We start from the raw sequence: 20301 nt of genomic DNA on the forward strand, positions 1-20301 counted from the left end.
CTTTGTTATTCAAACCCATAATTTATATTAAAAGCTCTCCTTTAGAAAATTAATATTTGTGGATTAAAAAGGAACTGAAACAGCCTTTTTTTACTTACTAAAGCATAAAGACACAAGGACATAACGAGCAGCAGAGAAACACCCAGAATGAATTTATATTGAGGGTGAATTTAATCCTCCAAGAACAAATTGAACACTAAAATGTAATTAGTGATGTTCACAAAATCTTATCTCTGTTATGCCTTTAACTTAGATTAGCAGCTCTAAGAGAAGGGAAGTATACTGATTCTGTGTTTCTGCCATTCGTCTGTACCTTAAAAGGGATTCTGTCCCCAGGAAAGAGTGGGCCAGAAAATGGGGAGAAATGCTTGGGGAGGAGGTATAAATCCCACTGGATGGTGGGATCTGAGTGGGGTTTTGTCTCTCAGCCATGAGTAAGGGGTCCCCAGACCAAGTTTAGAGACAAATGGAAGGTGACTGCTATGTAGCGGGCTTGCTACTAGAGATGAAAGGCCCAGGGGAAGAAACCTTCAAAGACAGACCCCCGACTTTTCTCGTCCCAGAAGAAAGAATCTACATAGAGTTGGTACCGTGCCTTGAAGGGCATTCTGAAAATCTGGCAGTATAGTTATATTCTTTTCAAAAGCCATACTATTTCATTATAAATTATTTTTATTTTCCCTTTGGATCAAACTTAAAATACGATATTGAATTTTGAGAAATTATGTTTGGAGACAGGCCATATTATCTATACATTTTACTTCCAGTTAGTAAAGGTGGTTTTACCACATACTTGTAAAATAGCAGGGCTGTTGGGGTCTGAAAGGGCTGAGACCTTCTGTTCAAGCCCACTGACTCACAGTCCCTCCATCTCGAGGGTCACTCACTGATATGTTAAGCAGAGTTTGCAAATGGCAGCTTGTTCAAGTCAATGTTTCCTTTGGCCTGCACAGCATTTTTTAAAATGTGAATTATTTTGCCAACATTTACAATATCTGGAGATGTTATATGAACATCCACATTTCTGGCTTTTTGAAAGAACTAACATTTAAAAATGTAGAATATATGCATGGCAGCCTTGGTAAGCCCTGACCCACATCTGGGGCTACGTTTGCTGAGGCGGGGGTGAGGCTGCTCCCCTCCGACCAGACACTTGCGTCGGCATTACCTGCGTGGCTTCTGCGAGGTCTTGTTTGAATCAGCTTAAATCGCACTCTGTCAGAGGTGTCGGCAGGCAGCTCTAATGAGAAGAGAAGGAACAAGGGGAAGCAGACTGCTGGTGTGAAAGTAGTATGAAAGAGTTAGAGGAAAGGGAGAAAAAGAGAGGAAAGAGTACCAAAAAGGGGATTGTGAAAATAATGGATGGCAACCGCATGCTATTAGGCCATTTGCTTGAATCCAGGCCTTTTCAGGAGTGGGGAGGCATTAGAAGGTCTATTTCTGGGTGTGCACAGCGTACAGGAGGAGTAATGACATCAGACTTTCCTTTTCTTGCTTCTGCCTGCACGGGAGGATACAGGTGAAATTCAGTGACGAATGAACACTGGGAGCAGCCTGGAAAGGAAAACATGATCACAAGGGGTGGCATGCAGCCTGAGAGGTGTGCGGAAAGGGGGAAGGCGGACAGTGTCGCAAAGGGCATAAGGAGAGGCGCAATGTGCAAACACTGTCCTGATCCTCAAGTAGCTTAGTGTCTGGAAGCCTCTTTTTTTCTCCCAGCACCCGTCCCTGGGCCATTCCCCAGTCATTCGAGCAACCTGAGATTTTCCTCAAAGGGCAGCTCTCACAGCAACCCGCCACTTCCTGATTTGCCTGGGCACAGTGCTGGCTACCGTAGCCACTCAGCAGTGACTGACGCCAGAATTGAGGCCCTCGGCCATGGACGCTCCTTTCTACGTATGAGACTCCTGAGCCAGGGACAGCCTCGTTCCATGGTTCTCCGGTAGGAAGAGTCACACAGCTCAGTTTATCCTACATGGGAAGCACACTGCAGAGTTAGAGACAGCTGCGGAGGGCTCCAGCCAACAGCAAGCCTCTTGTGACGCCACTGACAGTGGGGTGGGACATCAAGTCTCTAAATGTTCTCCCCTCTCTTTCAGGCCAAGGCCGACTAGATGGAGCACTGTGCTCCTTTTCCAGAGAAAAAAAGTTAGATTACTTGAAGAGAGCATATAAAGCTGGCGTCAGGAATATTGAAATGGAATCTACAGTGTTTGCAGCCATGTGTGGACTCTGTGGTCTAAAAGGTAAGCTTTTCATGAATGCTTAGGCTCAAATTCTCCTCTTTCATGCAGCTACTTTTACACTTTAGGAGAAGAAAAAGGGGTCCAGCTATATACTACCTTGGGCTGAATGCATGACTTGTAATTGTATATAATATACATTATCTCATAATATCTTGTGAGTGGCCAGGATGTTATTCCTATTATGCAAATAAGGAAACTAAACCTCAAAGGTCAAAATCAAGTTGCCCAAGGTCAACAGCTAGTTGGCGACATGTTCAGGACTCGACAGCAAGTTCGGTTTCCTTCATCCTGGTAGTGGTTGGTAGTTTCTATTACAACTGAATTTATCGAGACAAGATACAAAAAAAAAATTCCTAAAATAGTCCATCAGTCATAATTTTAAATAGCACGGTCAGGGAAGGATGGGAGGAGAATGTGCCACATGGCTATCTGGGGGAAGAGCATTCTGATCAATGCAAATCCAAGGCCACAGGCAGGAGGAGCACTCAGGGAGAACTGGAGGAAGAGGGAAGAGATCAGGAGGGGAGAGGCAGTGGTGGAGAATGGTAGGAGAGAGGGAAGGTACACAGATTGTATAGGACACTGTGAGAACTCCAGGTGAAATGGAGAGCTTTGAATAAAGAGGTGGCTGGATCTGACCTGTGTGTTAACAGAATCACGGTGGCTGCTGAGCTGGGAAGACCCGAATGGGGTGAAGGGCAGAAGCAGGGAGAAGAACGAGAGGGCGAATGCAGTAGTCTAGTGAGAGTTGATGGACAAAGTGATAGCAGCGGAGGTAGTGAGTAGTAGTCAGATTGTAGAAACATTTTGAAGACAAACCCAGCAACATTTGCTGATGACTTGATGTAAATTTGGGGAGAAAGGCAGGAGTTAAAAGCGACTCCCATGTTTATGGCCTAAACTACTGGAAGCGTGAGGTTGTATAACTGGGATAGAAAAAATTGGGGTGAAGATGTTGGGGTAGTAGACATCAAAATGGAGGCCAAGCAAGCAGGTGAATTTATGAATCTGGAGTTTAGGTGGGTCGTTTGGACTGGAGACATAAAATTCTAAGTTGAGAGCATATAGATGGCATTTAAAGCTATGCAATGGATAAGATAATGAACAATGAGTCTAGACACAGATGACAAGAGGTCTTTGCTTAAACATCAAAAGTTAAGGGAGATGGGAGAGACCAAGGAGGAGTGGCTCATGAAGTTGGCAATACACCAGGGAAGTGTCGCATCCTGATATGCAGAGAGGAAGGCTTCAAAGAAGTAAAGAATTATAGCACAATAAAGCTTCATTTTTATCATAAGTGGAATTTGCCTTGCAATACTTGTCCTTATAGTCAATCAATTTTAATCTATACATTACAAACAGAATATATGTGGTCATATTTCTAAGAATGCGTTTTACAAAAAAGCTAAGGAGATTAATTGTCGAAGTACTATCCTTAACTACTTGCATCTGTCAGAATATATGCACATGTAAATTATTGGTAAAAATGTGGGAGGAACACACAATGCATTTTTGTACTTTTTTTTTTTTTTTTTTTTTTGAGACAGAGTCTCCCTCTGTTGCCCAGGCTGAGTATAGTGGTGTGATCTCAGCTCACTGCAACCTTTGCCTCCTGGGTTCAAGCGATTCTCCTGCCTTAGCCTCCCGAATAGCTGGAATTACAAGCTTGTGCCACCATGCCCAGCTAACTTTTATATTTTTGGTAGAGATGGGGTTTCACCATGTTAGCCAGGCTGGTCTTGAAATCTTGATGTTAAGTGATCCGCCTGCCTCGGCCTCCCAAAGTACTGGGATTACAGGAGTGAGCTATCATGTCCAGCCCATCTTTGTACTCTTTTGAAGGTCATTGCTAATACCCTCTTTTAGAGAACAAGAGCATCTGCTTTTCTCTCTACAAGTTAGTGACAGTGGGAAAGCAGCACCCCACACAGCCCACAGGGACACCTGGATTCAGATGTTTCTGCTCTAGGAAATGCCTCCTCACGTTTATTTATTATATAAACAAGTGATCACTTGAGTCATGTCTCCACCTAATATGTAAGTGTAACATAATCTGTTAACCACTTTATTAATAGTTAAATATAAAATGCCGAGATATCAACATGTTGCCTTTGTGAAAACTGGGTGATAACCAGCAGTTCTTTCTTAAGAGGCACCAATTGGCAGCCAAGAAGAGTTCTAGGCTTGTGGACCCTGGACTCTGAGTCTTTCTTTCTCTCTTTAGAATGTTGCAGAAACCTAAGTGAAGTTATTCTAAGAGCCTTTCTGTCCTTGCTGCAAATCTTTGTGACCTTGGTCTCTCTGCTACCTGCAGGTTTCCCTCCTGGATACTTTCTTCTCTACATTTCTGTAGTTACCGGCCCCCACTGCATTTTCTTTCTTATGCTGCTGCTGGACCTGCTGGTAGCTGATTTTCACCTGCAAATAGCTCTCTCCCAGGCCACTGCTGCAGCCTTTCATGGAGTAGACCCCTTCTAGACTGCCAACATTCACACTAAAGGCTGCATCTGCAGCTCTGTAGTTCTTGGGAGTATTTCTATCTGAATGTTTTCATGGTGCCAGGGGCTCTTTATCTCCCTCAGATATTACTGTTTTAAAAGGTGGACTCCTGGTATGCTGCCCCTTGGAAGATCAGCCACCAAGTATAGAGACGAAAACCCCATACATAGGATGCTATCATATTCTCTTCTTTCATTACTACTTCATAACATCCTGTTCCTGTAACACTGAAACTTGGAAGCTGGCACCTGGCACCTTCTGATTTTAACCCATTTATAACACACTGTGTGTGAGCCAGAAAAGCTTGCTTGGGGAAGGGCTGAGAATGCATTAACGGACAGCTGCTGAAACAGAGAAAGTTAGAGAGGGCATCCAATGGTAAGCAACATGGAAAAAAAGATTTCACCTGGCACTAAGAGCCCAGGGTCCATAGGCATGTCTCCGCAACCCCCTCCCCGCCACTGTTAGTTATGGCCCACCCTAGCCTGTTTCACCAGACAGCCTTCTGAGACCTCTTCTGTTCCTTTAGTACTACCAGATGACTGGATAACCAATCTGAATTCATACTAAGGTGATGGCTTATAAATAACAATTTTTTACATAAACAATGGTCTTCTAGAGAACCATTGTACTAATTTAGATGAATTACTCAGAGTTTGGACCATTGCAGAAACAGATCTTTCTATATCTACTTAGCACAAGGAAGCCTTGGGTCCATGTGGATTACCACTTATTATTTTTGCAGTTAGTATTACACATCTCACCCTAAATCTCACCTCCTCAAAAAAGTCTTGCATGACTACCTATACTCACTCACTCACAATGGTGTCATTCTATTTCATTTATCTGCATCACATTTACCACTACTGACTATATTTCCAGTCTGTTTGTAAATTAACTTATATATTATTTCATGCATATTAATGTGTGAAGGCCTATATTGATTATTTCTCTCCATTAGAATATAAGTGCCATAAGAACAGGGACCTTGTCTGTCATTGCTGTATCCCCAGTACTTAGAATATTGCCTGCCATACGGGCTTTCAATATTTACTGAATGAGTGAATGAATGAAAAAAAAAGGGCCACTAGACTCTTTTTCACCATGGAAAATGGCCATTGCAAACTTTAACCTTCATTCCCCAGCCATATAAGTGGCTTAGAATTGTCTAAAAGACTTAGGAGTATCTCCTAACTGTCCACAAAAGAGGAAGTAAAGCCTTAAAGTCAAGTCTCCCTTTGCTCTAAGGTCTATACAAATATTTATTTTGCTAGATCTACAACCTCTGGGTTTTTCAATATTTGATAGGTGGACAAACTACCTGTAATAAGGCCACTGACACCCATAAGTCACTGCTGCTATCCGGATCTCATTATCTTAGAAAAGAGAGTTGGGAATCCAGTGCTGTTTTAACAAAGATTCAGGTGAAGGGAAATAGTGAAATTCACTCAATTATTCCAAGGCTAAATTGTCAGCATAAGGTAAACCTGTACAATGGAAGCACTGTGTAATGCTCAATAAATGCATTCTCCTGTCACTTTATAATATGCACATATCTGTGTCTCTCTTAAAGCAAAATCTACTTTAATTAAGCCCCAAACATTCTGGTTAAAGATGATAATCCTCTTGTACTGTGAACTTGTGATAAGTATGTTTAACTTGCATTCATGTTTTAAAGACAGTGCTGCCTTTTGACACAGGCTTGCATGACAATATATGAAGCCTAATATTTGTCTAAGCTTAGGTTCTGCTTAAATCCTCTTCTATGTCTAGTTGTTTGCAGCACTCAAAGTGGCTTTTCTTTAAAGAATTCAGTGTTATTTCCTTGGACAGACACTGGTAACTTAGGGAAATATTTAGTCTTTATAATATTATCTTAATACAGTTCAATGAGAGGGAGCAGAATCTTGACTTTAATTCCATGTTTATATTCTTCTGCTGTTCCCAACAATGAAGGATATTGGACTCTGAGAACTACATGAGGATCATTGATAAAGGTAAAAAGATACCACAAGGATTAAAGGTTGTAATCAGTTTGGAGCTAGAGTATTTCTTAACCCTAAAATGGAGATAAATCCAGATTTTGAAAAATCCTTAGGCCGGGGTACAAGGCAAGCAATTGCAGTGCTCTTCACCTTTACAAGAGAAAAATAGACTGTAGCTCAGGAAGGTTAAATAACCTTCCCACCTTCTCAGAGCTGGGAAACAGGTGAGCTGGACTTTGAACCCAGCTCTGCTGACTCAGGCCCCTTTGCACCCTGCCTGCCATTTCTTGCCAGCAACCTCCCCATGGAGACAACATGGTCATAGTCTCTGGACAGAAGAGCCAAAATGTGCACCACTAAAAGTCAATGCAGACTTTTCCATTTTAAGTGTCGTGAGCAGATAGTTGCACCACTGCTACAAGCAAACCCTAAGGACTGAGCACATACCAATTGACTTAGTGATGGGATCAAACAAAACATTAAGCAGATACTTATTTACTAGTATGCAGAGCCCTTATTTTGCCAAGAAAATCAGTCACTGTAGCTGATAAATCAGGTATAAATGGTACATAATTCACTTATTACTTTTAGAGGGACAAGATTTTTAAAAAATGTTTCTTTTTGCTTTGTTTTCACATATTTTAATCAAAGTCAGTGTCTATAGCTTTGTTTCATTCATTTTAATTCCACCCTCCTAGCCTCTATTCCACTCTTCCCTCCCCACTGCCAACAACTCACACATTAGAGATCATTTAGGGCCATTGATTCCACCCTGTCTGTGGCTGTCATTATCTGTGGCCCTCTTTTCCCCTGCTCTGGCCCCAGGGAGGCCATCTGGATTCCCCTGGTGAGCCTCCCACCCCCACCTCCAGTAAGTGCGCAAGGCTCCATCCTCTGCCTATCCTGCCACATCTCTGGTTAAGGGTCCCACATCTGGCAGAAGCCCCAGTCCTCGAGGTTACCTCTGGACCTGCTGGAGAAGACAGCAGTTTTTTGAACTAACCAAATCATGTGAAGCAGGTAAGCTGAGGATGTAGACTTGCAAGAAGCCTCTGAGATCTAACCTGCTCCTTGCTCAGAGGATGAAATGAGGTCTAGAGAGTGTAATTGACCTGCCTGAGGAAACAGATAGACTGAAACAGAGATGAACTAGAATAGAGATCTCCTGTCTCCTGATCACCACTCTCTTCACTATTCCATAAGGTGCAAAAAAGTACTGTATTCATCTATTGAAAGATGACCTGTACTGCCTGTGTTTGAAAAAGCATTTGTGGCAGCTTTCAATGAAAGAGGAATGCATAATAATATAATTTAAACAGAAGTAAAAAAAAAAAATAGGAGGCATTTATTTAAGGGAATAGATAGGAAGGTATCCTTTTTTTATTTTTATTTTTTGAGACAAGGTCTCTCTCTGTAACTCAGGTTGGAGCACAGTGGTATGACCACAGCTCACGCAGCCTCCACCTCTTGGGCTAAAGCTATCTTCCCACCTCAGCCTGCAGAGTAGCTGGGACCACAGGTTCAAACCACCAGTAATTTGTGTGTGGGGGGTGTGGGTTTGTTGTTGTGGTTGTTGTTGTTTTTGCAAAGTTGAGGTCTCACTTTGTTGCTAAGGCTGTCTTGAACTCCTAGGGTTCAATCAATTCTCATGCCTCAGTCTCCCAAGATGCTGGAATTGCAGGCATGAGCCACTGTGTCTGGCTAGAAGTTATCAGTATTAAAGAGGCCACCCAGGAGTACAATACTTAATTTAAACACTTAGATTGAGCTCCGAGTTTCCTGGAAACCAAGCTGTAAATGAAAACACTACATTTGGGAGGCTGAGATGGGCGGATCACTAGGTCAGGAGATCGAGACCATCCTGGCTAACATGGTGAAACCCCTTCTCTACTAAAAATACAAAAAAAATTAGCCAGGCGTGGTGGTGGGCGTCTGTAGTCCCAGCTACTCGGGAGGCTGAGGCAGGAGAATGGCATGAACTCAGGAGGCGGAGCTTACAGTGAGTCAAGATTGCACCTCTGCACTCCAGCCTGGGCGACAGAGCAAGACTCCGTCTCAAAATTTAGCTACTAAACAAAAACATTTGCAGTTTGTCACAAAATCTTGATCCAAATGTTAAACTTAAATGAAATTATCAGCTATATTATAATGTGCAGTGTCTCTGATAGCACCTTTATAAAAGATATGGGGCAATTCTTCATAGGTATAATGAATTGGTTCTAATTCAGCATTGTTTGGGCACCCAAAGAACTGGGGTCCAGGTATGTACATTTGTGGTAATGATGATTCAGAGATAGAGTTTCAAGTCTTTAAAGCAGTCATTTTCAAATATTAATGTACAAATAATTTAACTGGGAAGATTTTTTCATGCAGATTCACTGCCCTTTCCCAACCCCCATCCCCAATTCTGATTTGGTATGTCTGAAATAAAGCCTAAGTATCTCTGATTCTGTTGCAAGAGACTAGTGGAGCACATTTTGAGAAACACCAATCTAGAAGAACAAATTGTTTCTATGTCTCTTACCATTGACCAGCCCCTTTGAATATAAATTTTCCCCACCTTGTTTTTAATAAGTAGCCAACAGCCTGAGATTAATGTTTCAGCGGAGATACAGGAAGTGCAAAGGCTCTGGGTTGTTGATTAAAAAACATTTTCAGTGCTTTACATACCAGGCATATAGGGAGCAAAGGTAGTGTTTGCTTAATAAACTCAAACCCTTGAGGAGCAGTGGGGGAGGGTATGAACACAATCAGGAAGAGGTAGAAGAAAGGCCAGGCTGGGAACTCCAAAGCTAATCTTTTCTGCTTTGCCATTTTCCAACGACCAGCCCTGTTTGGCTTCTACTGTGCACATGGGCATTTGTGCCCAGCCCTGCTATTTTTGCCCATTGTTCATGGGAAATCCTTGTTGGAAGTTCATTCTGAATCAGAGAGGTGGGGTTAAAGTGGTGATCCATAGCGGTGTATGGATTCCTAAGGATTCATGAGTGAATTTTCAGGGACCCTGGGACCCCTGAAGTTATACACAAATATTTTGTGTGTATAGGCAGAAGTGTATTTTTGTGTGAAAAGAGGTTCCAATTAAGACTTTCATCAGATTTTCAAAGGGGTCATAAATGTTCCCAAAGGGTTGACAATCACTGGGCAGTCCTAGTTCAGTTCAGGGTGCATCAAGCTCCATGTTCCGGTCTGTGTGTTCCCAGAACATTCTAGCCTCAGGTCAGTTCATTGACAATCTCCTTGGTGGCAGCTGGGTCACTAAGTATCTCTTCCTCCCCAGCAGCCAGCCTCCCTGCCTAATCTGAGGATTATGCTAGCAAAGCTGTCAGGCTTAATTTCAGCAAATTGTTTTGGGTAATTAGTCCCTTTTAATTGCTCATGGAAATAGTAATTTTAGGTGACAAGATTATTATATGCTGCTCGTTAGTGGATTCTCAAGGGTCAAGAAAACACCACTGAGATTGCTATAACCTGTTCTTTTCTATCTTTGGCATTCCCCTTGAAATCCAGAAAAGACATTTAGTAAAGTCGGTTCCCACTCTGTAAAAAGTATAGAGCACTGGTTTCCTTTTATCCTTCTGCCAAAGTGAAGGATTAGAGCAGGACTTTCAACTTTTCTGTGTGACTGCCAGCCCATGTTAGGCTTCACAGGTTTGCTGATCATTAACTTGAAAAGCTGTGGGAAGTTTCCAGCTCTTCCATTTGCTTGTTTACCTGTACAGCCAAGTTGCTTTACAACTGACTGAGTTTTGAATAAATAGGGTCCTAGGTGATGAAATATTTGACGCAGCTCAAGTTGAATATTTTCATTGCTTTTCACATCACTGAACAAGGGGTCAGTCTGACCAATGGGTCAGTCTAACCGATAGGGCAGGATTGCCTAATGGTTCACCATGTGCTAGCTCAGGGGAGGAATGGATGGAAGGTAGAGAACTCTTCTCATCAGTTTAGGAAGCTAGGAGTTGATTGGCTCTGACTAGCTGTGTAATACTGGGTCATTTGGTTGATTTTTCTAAGCCCTCATTTAATCATCTGTCAAAAGGGGACAAAAATAATACCTAGCTCAAGGAACAGCTGTAAAGGATTAAGTGATATCATAAATACTTGGCATGTAGCAATAACATATCAAACAAAAAAGATATATATGGATTGGAGAAAGGTGGAGAAACACATGGAGAAAATATTTCTAAACTGATACATCTGATAAAAGGTGATATAAAGAATATGCAAGGAACTCAATAGCAAGAAAACAAATTGAGAAATGGGCAAAGGATCTGAATAGTCTCTAAAAGAAGACATACAAAAGGCCAACAGATATATGAAAAAAACAAAAACAAAAACAAAACCGCTCAACCTCACTAGTCATCAGGGAAATGCAAATTGAAACCATGGTGAGGTGTCTCTTCACACCTGCTAGAATGGCCATAATCAAAAAAGACGAAAGATTAAAAGTGTTGGCCGGATGTGGAGAAAAGAGAACCCTTGAATACTGTCGATGGGAATGTAAATTAGTACATCAATTATGAAAAACAGTATGATGGTTCTTCAAAAAACTAAGAATTCCCATATGAGCTAGCAATCCCACCTCTGAGTACATAGCTGAAGGAACTGGTATCAGTGTGCTGTAAAGAGACACCTGCTCTCCCATGTTTGTTGCAGCATTATTCGCAATAGCCAAGATACGGAATCAACCAAGTGTCCGTCAACAGATGAATAGATTTTTTAAATGTGGTATATATACATGATGGAATACTATTTCGCCTTTAAAAAGAAGGAAACTCCCTCATTTGCAACAACATGGATGAATTTGGAGGTCATTTTGTTAAGTGAAATAAGCCAGGCACAGATAGACAAATACTATGATTTTACTTAGATGTGGAATCTAGAAAAATCAAATTCATAGAAATAGAGAGTAGAATGGTGGTTACCAGAGTATAGGGGGATGGGGAATGGGGAGAAACTGGTCAAAGGGTGCAAAATTTCAGTTACAAGGAGGATTAAGCTTGAGAGCTCCATTGCATAGCATAGTGATGAGAGTTCGTAATAATGTATATTGAAAAATCTCTAAGAGAGTAGATTTTAATTGTTTTCACCACAAAAATGCAAGTATAAGAGATGATAGATATGTGAATTAGGTTAATTTAACCATTTCACAATGTACACGTATATCGAATCATCACATTGTACCTCATAATTATATACAGTTACTATTTGTCATTTAAAAATAAAGATAGCATGTACTATTATAATTACAGTATACTACTTCCCAAATCTAGATCTTATAAAGAAGTCTGAAGTAGCAGAGAGGTCAACGAAATAAACATTATCCTCATGCCCAACTCTCTCCATGCCTTCCAAGTTTGTTAATATAGACACATCTAATCAAATCACATATGCACCGAAATCCTTTTTAAAATGATGCAGATTCAGATGGAGATTATCACACTGTTAGCAATTCAAAGTGGCTAACACTGATTTCGATGTGAGTAACCACATTCCTTGAAATCAAAGATTTGATGTGAAACTGACAATAAAGAATTCATATGGAACTCAATTTTTCTCGCTGATGAAACCAAAGACATTGCCCTTGTGACAACTTTTAAAAAATGAGAATTTCAATTTTTAAAAAAGACCTTTGTTCTTTTTTCTCCAGTTTCTTATCATAAGATTTCATTCTCATTCTTTAGAAATCAAATGCTAATATATTTGCTCTTTCATGGTGCTGCTTCTTACATTTAAGCATTTCATATCATGTTTTTTTCCTCTCAAATTTCATGAGGACCAGTATTCACCTTTATTGGTATTTCCTGAGGTCAGCATTCTATATCTCTTCTGTATTTACTTTTCTCTTCAGCTAGGGCTGCAATGCAGCAGGCAAACTCAACCATTGCACCAAGGAGTAAAATGTCACCTTGGGAATAATGGCTAGTTCTCTAGTTATATCCTCCAGTAAGAAGACCCTCCTCTAAGAACTGAAAATAGGATAGAAAACTGGAGATGGCATGTCTCAGATTGCAAAGCTTTCTCCTTTATCTTGAATATGATGCTTTCCTGAGCCTTAATTGTCGAGTCAATTGTGGAGGAAAAGAGGAAGGAGGAGTGTTTGCAACAATTTCAGTTAACTTATTTAAATAAAGTGTTTGGTGGGATTCCACAAAAATATGAGTTATATTGAAGACCAGAAGTTTCAGTAGGTCGTGTCTACGTTACAAAAAAGGAATACACAAAGTACATGTGCTATGGATGCTGGCGTGTTTGACTAATGCTTCTATAGAGAAGATGAACCCATTGATTCCAGCAGTTGTGTTAATTGTTCTTCTAGCTGCTGTGGTCTGTGTGACACTTCTCAACAGACTTGGCTGTGATCAGATCAACTTGCCTCATGATGTCCTTGTGGAGTACCAGCAACGGCCCCAGCTCCTAATCTCCAACTTCATCAGACGGCGGCTTGGACTTTGTGACTAGACGTCCTAACGGGGCAGCCCAATCCTCCCCTGCAAGTTGGTAGCTCAAGTTGTAACATGAAAGTCATATTTTATTTGTGGCATTTTTATATAGTTCTCATCCACATGCTAAAATCATAATGGAAAGACTTTATGAAATCCTTCTCTCTTAAAAAGGAATTTATTGTAAAAGAATTTAATACTCACACTAAATTAAATTCAAATTTCATTTTATAATAAGTTAACTAAATCTGTCTAATAATTAAAATTTTAAAACTCCTGGATTCTGACATTTGGAGTTTCATATGCAGCATTAATTAAGCTCACATCAAAATAGACCAGCCATTTGCAGATACAGTTACCAGTCACTCTGTTTCTGAAACCAATCCAGAAATTCATGTTAGAACATTGTCAGGCACTTCTAGGTATTGGACAAGTGACAGAAACTGATTATCCACATTAAAAATATTTACAGAAAAAAGTGTCAATGAAATGTAGGTCTATATGGAAAAGTTATCATTAGGAAAATATGGCCATACTTCTTTTTTACCCCTACACAATTTCAGTGCACCACAGAATAGGATTCAAGATTTACATATGCCTGTTTGTGTTTTGTCTTGGAATACAACAACTCTGGATTACATTTCCCTTTCAACTGAAAACTCTCAGTAATGCAAAGAAAGGCCTTCCTTTTTCTTCAGAATCACAAGTGACTAAATTACCTTCTAGCCACTATTTTCTTGTAAAAAATGTGTTTTGAGGAGGCTGTATTTTTTATTCCATTTCAATGTTAACCAAATAGGCTGAGAAATTCATAGCAATTGAATTAAGACTTGAGTTCAAGATGTTAAAGGAATCCTTTTGTGTGACTTGTCCAGACCAGCCTATTACCCTACCCGTTTGATCCTCTGGGAGGCATGGTGCTCCTCCCGGCTGCACATGCTCTCTGTGAACTGATTGCATCTTGGGTTCTTCTCAATTTGACATACTTGGGAGTTGGAATGACTGGATGGGGGATGGTGGAGGATGACTGGCACACTTGTATAGTATGTAATGTGGTGTACATATATTTATATGGTTGCGGCTCAAATAAAGTTTAATTCCAACATAGTACAGATTATTTGGGTCCTGGAGCCATTGTCACATGTGAGCAAATGGAGGCTTGGAGCAGGAAAGAGGTCCTGGCTGGTTGAGTCTGAACTGGCCTGCTCCTGTGTGGGCAATGGCTTTCTCTTTTAAGCAACAACAATAAACAAGAGGTGTTTATCGTCACCAATAAACAACCCACCAAGAGGTACATTGGTTTGTGAACTTCTTTTTGGCACTAGAGACACTTTAAGTGCTGTTTTTAGGGTATCCCAGTAATTGACCATCAAATTCAAAAATCAGAGCTAAAGGCAAGCTAGAATAGTATCGCCATCGTTTTCTGATGGGATTTTTACTTTGTTTCATATTTTTTTAGACCATGTAGTGGAAGCCACCTCAGAGAGCCTTCAGTTTGAACTTTTATCTGTCTGCTCCTGGACAATCCTTTTTTTTTTTTTTTTTTTTTTTACAGGAAGGAGGAGAGGCTATGAGAGTGAGAAGAATGAAATAATTACAGTCAATCTTCTCAACTCCTGCGAGGTGTGTGTGTGCACAGGTGTGCGCATGCGTGCATTTGTGTCTGTGTCTTCCTCACTGGTATTTCCTAGCTCAGTAAACCATATCACTTGCACAAGCCAGAAACCCGGGAAATCCCTGTGATGATTCTTTCTCCTTAATTCTCACAGCCAGTCGATCACTAAGTCGTATTAATTGATCCTCCTAAATATTTCCCCAGTCTGTTCATTTCCTTCCATCTTTTTGGCACCCATCCTAGTCCAGGTCACCATGATCTCTCCTCCAGATCACTGAGGAAGCCTTGCTCCTGATCAGCCTGCCTCCATTCTTGAAGTTTGATTGGGTTATTTTCCTGCTTCAAGGCCTTCACATTGGTCTTAGAATGAAGACCAAAGCCCTCTGCACAGCTTAGGCATTCCCGACTGGACCCAGCTTGGTAGCCCAGCTCACCTTGCCCACTTCTTCCCCTTGTGTCTGCCCTCCAGGCACATCATCCTTGGTTCTTTAGTCTTACCCAGGGCACAAATTCACAAAGGCACAGTCCCTTGGGAAGGACTGCCTACAGATCCATCCAATGGGAGTGCTTGGCTGTGGGGACAAGTGGGACTGAAATCCACCCTGTCCAGCTAGCTGTGTGACCTGGACAGGGTGAATCTCAGAACACCCTGAGCCACATCGACTGAGAGGAGCCTTTTCCCAATTTATACAATGGTGTTATATGGGATAATGGGAACTCTCAGTGCCAATGTCCCTTCCCATTTCAGAGCCTTTTGCTGTCTACTCTCACTTAACTCATGCTCATGGTTTAAATCTCAACTCAGAGATCCCTTCCTTTAGGAAGTCTTTCTAATCCTCAAACCAGATTCCTCCCATGGTCACCCGTAGGCCCCCTCCACAGCCTCCTCGACTCTTTCTTCAAAGTACACAGCTTGCAACTATGTCATGATTGGGGTCATTATTTAACTAATGCCTACTGTCTAGACTATAAGGTTCTGGAGAACAAAGACTGTACATATTTTATTTGTGTCTATCGCTCCAAGCATCTAAAACAATACAAGACACACACTAGGCACTCAATAAATACTTGTCAAGTGAAGAATGAATCTTTTTCATAGCATTTCCCTTGTAAACTCTCACTATAATTTCACAGTCTTTGCAAGACTCATACTTTCCTTATTCAGTCCTGGTCAGTACAGCTCTCCCTGGCTGTTCCTCCCCTTATATCTCACACAGTGGGGAGGAAAATCCTCTGTACCATCAGCGTACATCTGTGGCAGTGTCTAGAACCTCTTGTTTCCTCATATGCACATGGCTTTCCCCTCTGTCAAAACCAAGCCCCAAATTCACCTCCTTTGGGGAGGTCTCCAAGTTCAATTTTCCCTCAAGTCATCACTTCTTCCCTCCTTCCTTTAGAACTAGATTTGCACTGGGAAGACAGGAATTCGTTCTCATGCAGATGCTGTGTTGAGAACATTTATCCTTTTTTCATGTTCCTGAGCTGTCTTCATTTCCTTTGTACTCTTAGCGTGTTTTGTCCTCTACAGGTATCTTCTGACTGCTTACCTATGCATATTCTCGGTCTGGGCACCGGCTTTTTACTTCACCTGCAACACGCTTCTCTACTCATTCACTCTTACCCTCTTTGAACACCCTTCAAGAAGCAGATTGGCCTGCAAAAACCCTCCTCTGGTCATTTCTATGTATGTTTGTGTGCATTTTTTGTATTTTTTTTTCCTTTTTTCATTCATTCATTATAAACATATAGTCCTCCTTCTTCCCCAGTAGAATCTGAGACAGCTTATAAGGTTGAATAATAGCACATCAAGATAGTATAAGTTAGAACTAAGTGGGCAAGAAAAGGAAAAGCAAAGGGAAGGGGCATCAACTGGTACAAGTCTGAAGCTTGTGCTCCTGTGCATTCCAGATAGTCTGTGCCTCAGCAGAACTTGGACCCTGAATTGGCTTGGGGCCAGCTAGCAGTTGCCTCATAAAGAGAACACATTTATAGCATCTCTAAAATAAAAATGCAAAGTAATGATCAGGAGAAGAACAACTAATCCTAAGAGGCCACAGTGTGCAGAGATGAGTGTGGATCTCAGACTGCCTGGGTGTGGAGTTGGGGGATGAGCCCAAGTTGGGCATCAGTGTGTTCACTCCAGGACACCGCCCTGAGGTTCTCAACACGGGTGCATACTAGGATCACCAGGGAAGCCTTTTGAAAACACTGTTCAGAGGTCCACCTCAGACCAATTCAACAAGAATCTCTGGGAGTGGGACTGGGAAGCTCTATTTTTTATTTTGCAGCCTAAGTTGAGATTTACCAATTTAGAAGAGTGGACAGTCTGTGACTCTGGCCCGTGCTCTTCCAGCTGAACTTCTAAAACTCTTTAGGCCTTGTCTCCTAAAGATCTTTATATTATATAAAGATCAAGTTCTTTTACTTGACTCACTCCTCGATGCTAGCAACAGTATCTTATTCATTTTATATCCCAGCAACTTGCACAGTGCCTGGCACATAGTAACACTGAAAGAATTTTACACACACACACACACACACACACGTTTACAATTTATATAACAGGTGATATATTAAAAATTACATATAATTATGACATAATTGTATACTATACATTATATATTAATAAAATAATATATACCTCATTCAGTCTTACTATGCATGTATATATGTTTTTGTTTTGTTTTGTTTTGTTGAGATGGAGGCTCACTCTGTCACCCAAGCTGGAGTGCAGTGGCGCAATCTCGGCTCACTGCAAGCTCCACCTCCCAGGTTCATGCCATTCTCCTGCCTCAGCCTCCTGAGTAGCTGGGACTACAGGTGCCCGCCACCAGACCCGGCTAATTTTTTGTATTTTTGGTAGAGATGGGGTTTCACCATGTTAGCCAGGATGGTCTCGATATCCTGACCTAGTGATTCACCCACCTTGGCCTCCCAAAGTGCTGGGATTACAGGCATGAGCCACCGCACCCGGCCACATGTGTATATAAATACATTCATACATATACACAGGTACACACACATATTTGTTGGTGTGTATAAAATTATATACAAAAACATACAAAAAACTAAACCCCAGTAAAAGATGAAACAAAAATGAACAAAATCACAAAAATAAATAACAAAAAATAGCTGACTATCTCTCAGGGTAATTTTATCCAAATGTTATCACCTGAACAAGTCTTCAGATCGACAGGTATATATTAGTCAATATAATTTGCTTTTGTATTCCATTTTCATTCCCAAACATCAGCACAGGAAACAATTAAGTTTAATCATTGCTTAGAAAAACTCAATCTGTAATCCAAAGTACACAAAATAACGTTTTTGACTTATTTTTATCAGCTATAGAATGTTATCTAGTGGTTTGCATCCTGTAGAGGCTTCATAAGGGATGTAAACTATCAACTTCAGGAATATAACAGTTTGAATTTTATTTATTCCTTTTACAAACACAGGTCTGAACATTTGGGATTCATTTTGGAGACCCTTGATAAAATCTATGAACCCGATCTTCCGGAAAACACACATTCATACATATGCTCCCAAATCTGCATATAATTTCATGGGTTTGTGCACCTTCCTCAGGCCAGGTTGTGGCAGGACACCTGTGTCCTCTACCAAAGGCCACAACTCATGTGGGTGGCTCTTGCCACACTGCTGTCCTCCCTGGGTTCTGGTAATTGCCCCGCTTCAGCCCTCTCAGATCAGGGCTGGTAACAGTTGTTTCCAGCTGCATCATCCCTTGTTGCTCCCTAAATCCTGCCCACCCCTTGTAAACAGTCCCTTCAGTAAGTTCTCTCAGTTCCCTGTTTAATTATGCCATCTGGTTCCTGCTGAGACTCAGTAATACAACCTCCAAAATACATCTGGGGACCTAAACCATTTTGAAAATCACTGACTTAAGGAACTGAAGTCATTCTATATGAAGATCTTTCAATTATACATTTTTTTTTAAAATTGCAAAACAGAAGCTAATTCTTTTTTTAACTGGTAAAATACTTTTAAAAATATAATCTTCTGTACAAGAATGCATTCTTTTATTTAGAGATTCTCACGAACTCTCCAGGGCCTGCAGCTTGAGAAACATGGTGCTCAACTTATTTTCCTGGCTGGCTGCTGGGCATCACATGTATGATAGAATTGAAAACTTGAGTAAAAGACAGATTAATGGCCTCTATTGTTTGCCTCCAAGCTACAAGTCCTGTCATCCCGTCATGGAAGGAAATTAAAATTGTCTGATACATACTGAGTTTCATAAAGCCGCACTGTTCCTCTCCAGGATCCTGTGCGCCTCTAGATGTCTATACCATAAATAGATTTTTTTTTTTTTTGAGGATTTGATCAACAGTCTTCACCTCAGGGTTGGAGCTATGTAAATTAATCTTTAATTGTTAAGATCTCCCTTTGTTCCTTTTAAAAATACATGAATTATACATGTTTTTTCTTTCCCAATCCTCCAGGACTTTCTCCATCTTTTAATGATCCTAAAACTATAGCCAGTGACTCTGCAAACCACTGTCTCCTAAAATGAATAACTGGAAAAACTTACCATTTGCAATCTGCTTCATTACTCACTTCTCAATGATTTTCTCAATTTCTGATTTTTTTCACTCCTCCCAAACAGAAGTCATTCAATCTAGAATCAATTTAACATTCGTTTTTCTAAAAAACTGAGCATAGCAGTTTTCACTTGAGAACAAAAGCTTTTAAACCACTTTTTCCCCTTGAAGCATTAAGCTTGATTTAAATATTATTTTTATTAGTATAAAGTAGTTTAGAAATTCATTAGGCAAACAACCTAGACCAGTATATTTTGCACAGGACTGGCCTAGAATTACCCTAACAAAAAATAGTAATTTAAGGTTGTGTCTATTTTTCTAAATTTCTAATATTTCTTAGAAAAGCTGTACCATCTATTGTAGCTTAATTGTTAACACTGTGAAGCACTGTGGATGTTCCAGGGTTACAGACATTATCTGGGTCATTGGATTTTGCCCATTCCTTGTTAAAACAGGAAGATGGATCTTTAAAAATCTAGATGCTTTTCATATCCAAATCAACTTTTTTCATTTGAGATCAAGTTTGTACATTTCCTACCAGCATTCCAACCAACAAAAACCAATGAGAAGATGAAATAAAATGTCACCCAGGTTCCACTTCCTCTAGGTAAATGATCAGCAGTGACCATGAGTCCTCTACTCAGATCTGTGTTCTACACTTCATGGTCCTACCTTCAGCGCTATCTTCTTCCTTCCCCTAGGACCTCAGAGGACTCACCTCTTAAAGAGCCAGTCCCACTGTTGGTTTAAGGCTGCAATGCTATGAACTCACTCCAAGTAAACAAGCAAATGACAGAACAAATATATTTATAAAGAATCTACTTTCTGTAAGTCACAAGACTAGGTGTTATGAGAGAACAAGATGCAGCCAGCTCTGTTAAGCAATTTGCAACCTAATAAGTTCAAGGCACTAAGACAAATGTGTGAATGACTAGGACTCAAAGGATA

The 20301-nt window shown here is 40.7% G+C and overlaps 1 protein-coding gene across 1 annotated transcript in view; it reads left to right on the forward strand.

Annotated features, from left to right (window-relative positions):
* The window catches only part of UPP2 (uridine phosphorylase 2), a 31927-nt gene extending 17646 nt beyond the window's left edge, over positions 1 to 14281 (forward strand). The window contains exons 7-8 of the mRNA XM_021923408.2: positions 2100 to 2246; positions 13053 to 14281. Of these exons, the coding sequence (XP_021779100.1) occupies positions 2100 to 2246; positions 13053 to 13195 (290 nt within the window). The 3' untranslated portion in view covers positions 13196 to 14281. The remainder of the gene's footprint in view (positions 1 to 2099; positions 2247 to 13052) is intronic.
* The last annotated feature ends 6020 nt before the right edge of the window (positions 14282 to 20301 follow it).

The sequence above is a fragment of the Papio anubis genome, chromosome 10 (assembly GCF_008728515.1).
Source record: "Papio anubis isolate 15944 chromosome 10, Panubis1.0, whole genome shotgun sequence".
NCBI classification, from domain to species: Eukaryota; Metazoa; Chordata; class Mammalia; order Primates; family Cercopithecidae; genus Papio; species Papio anubis.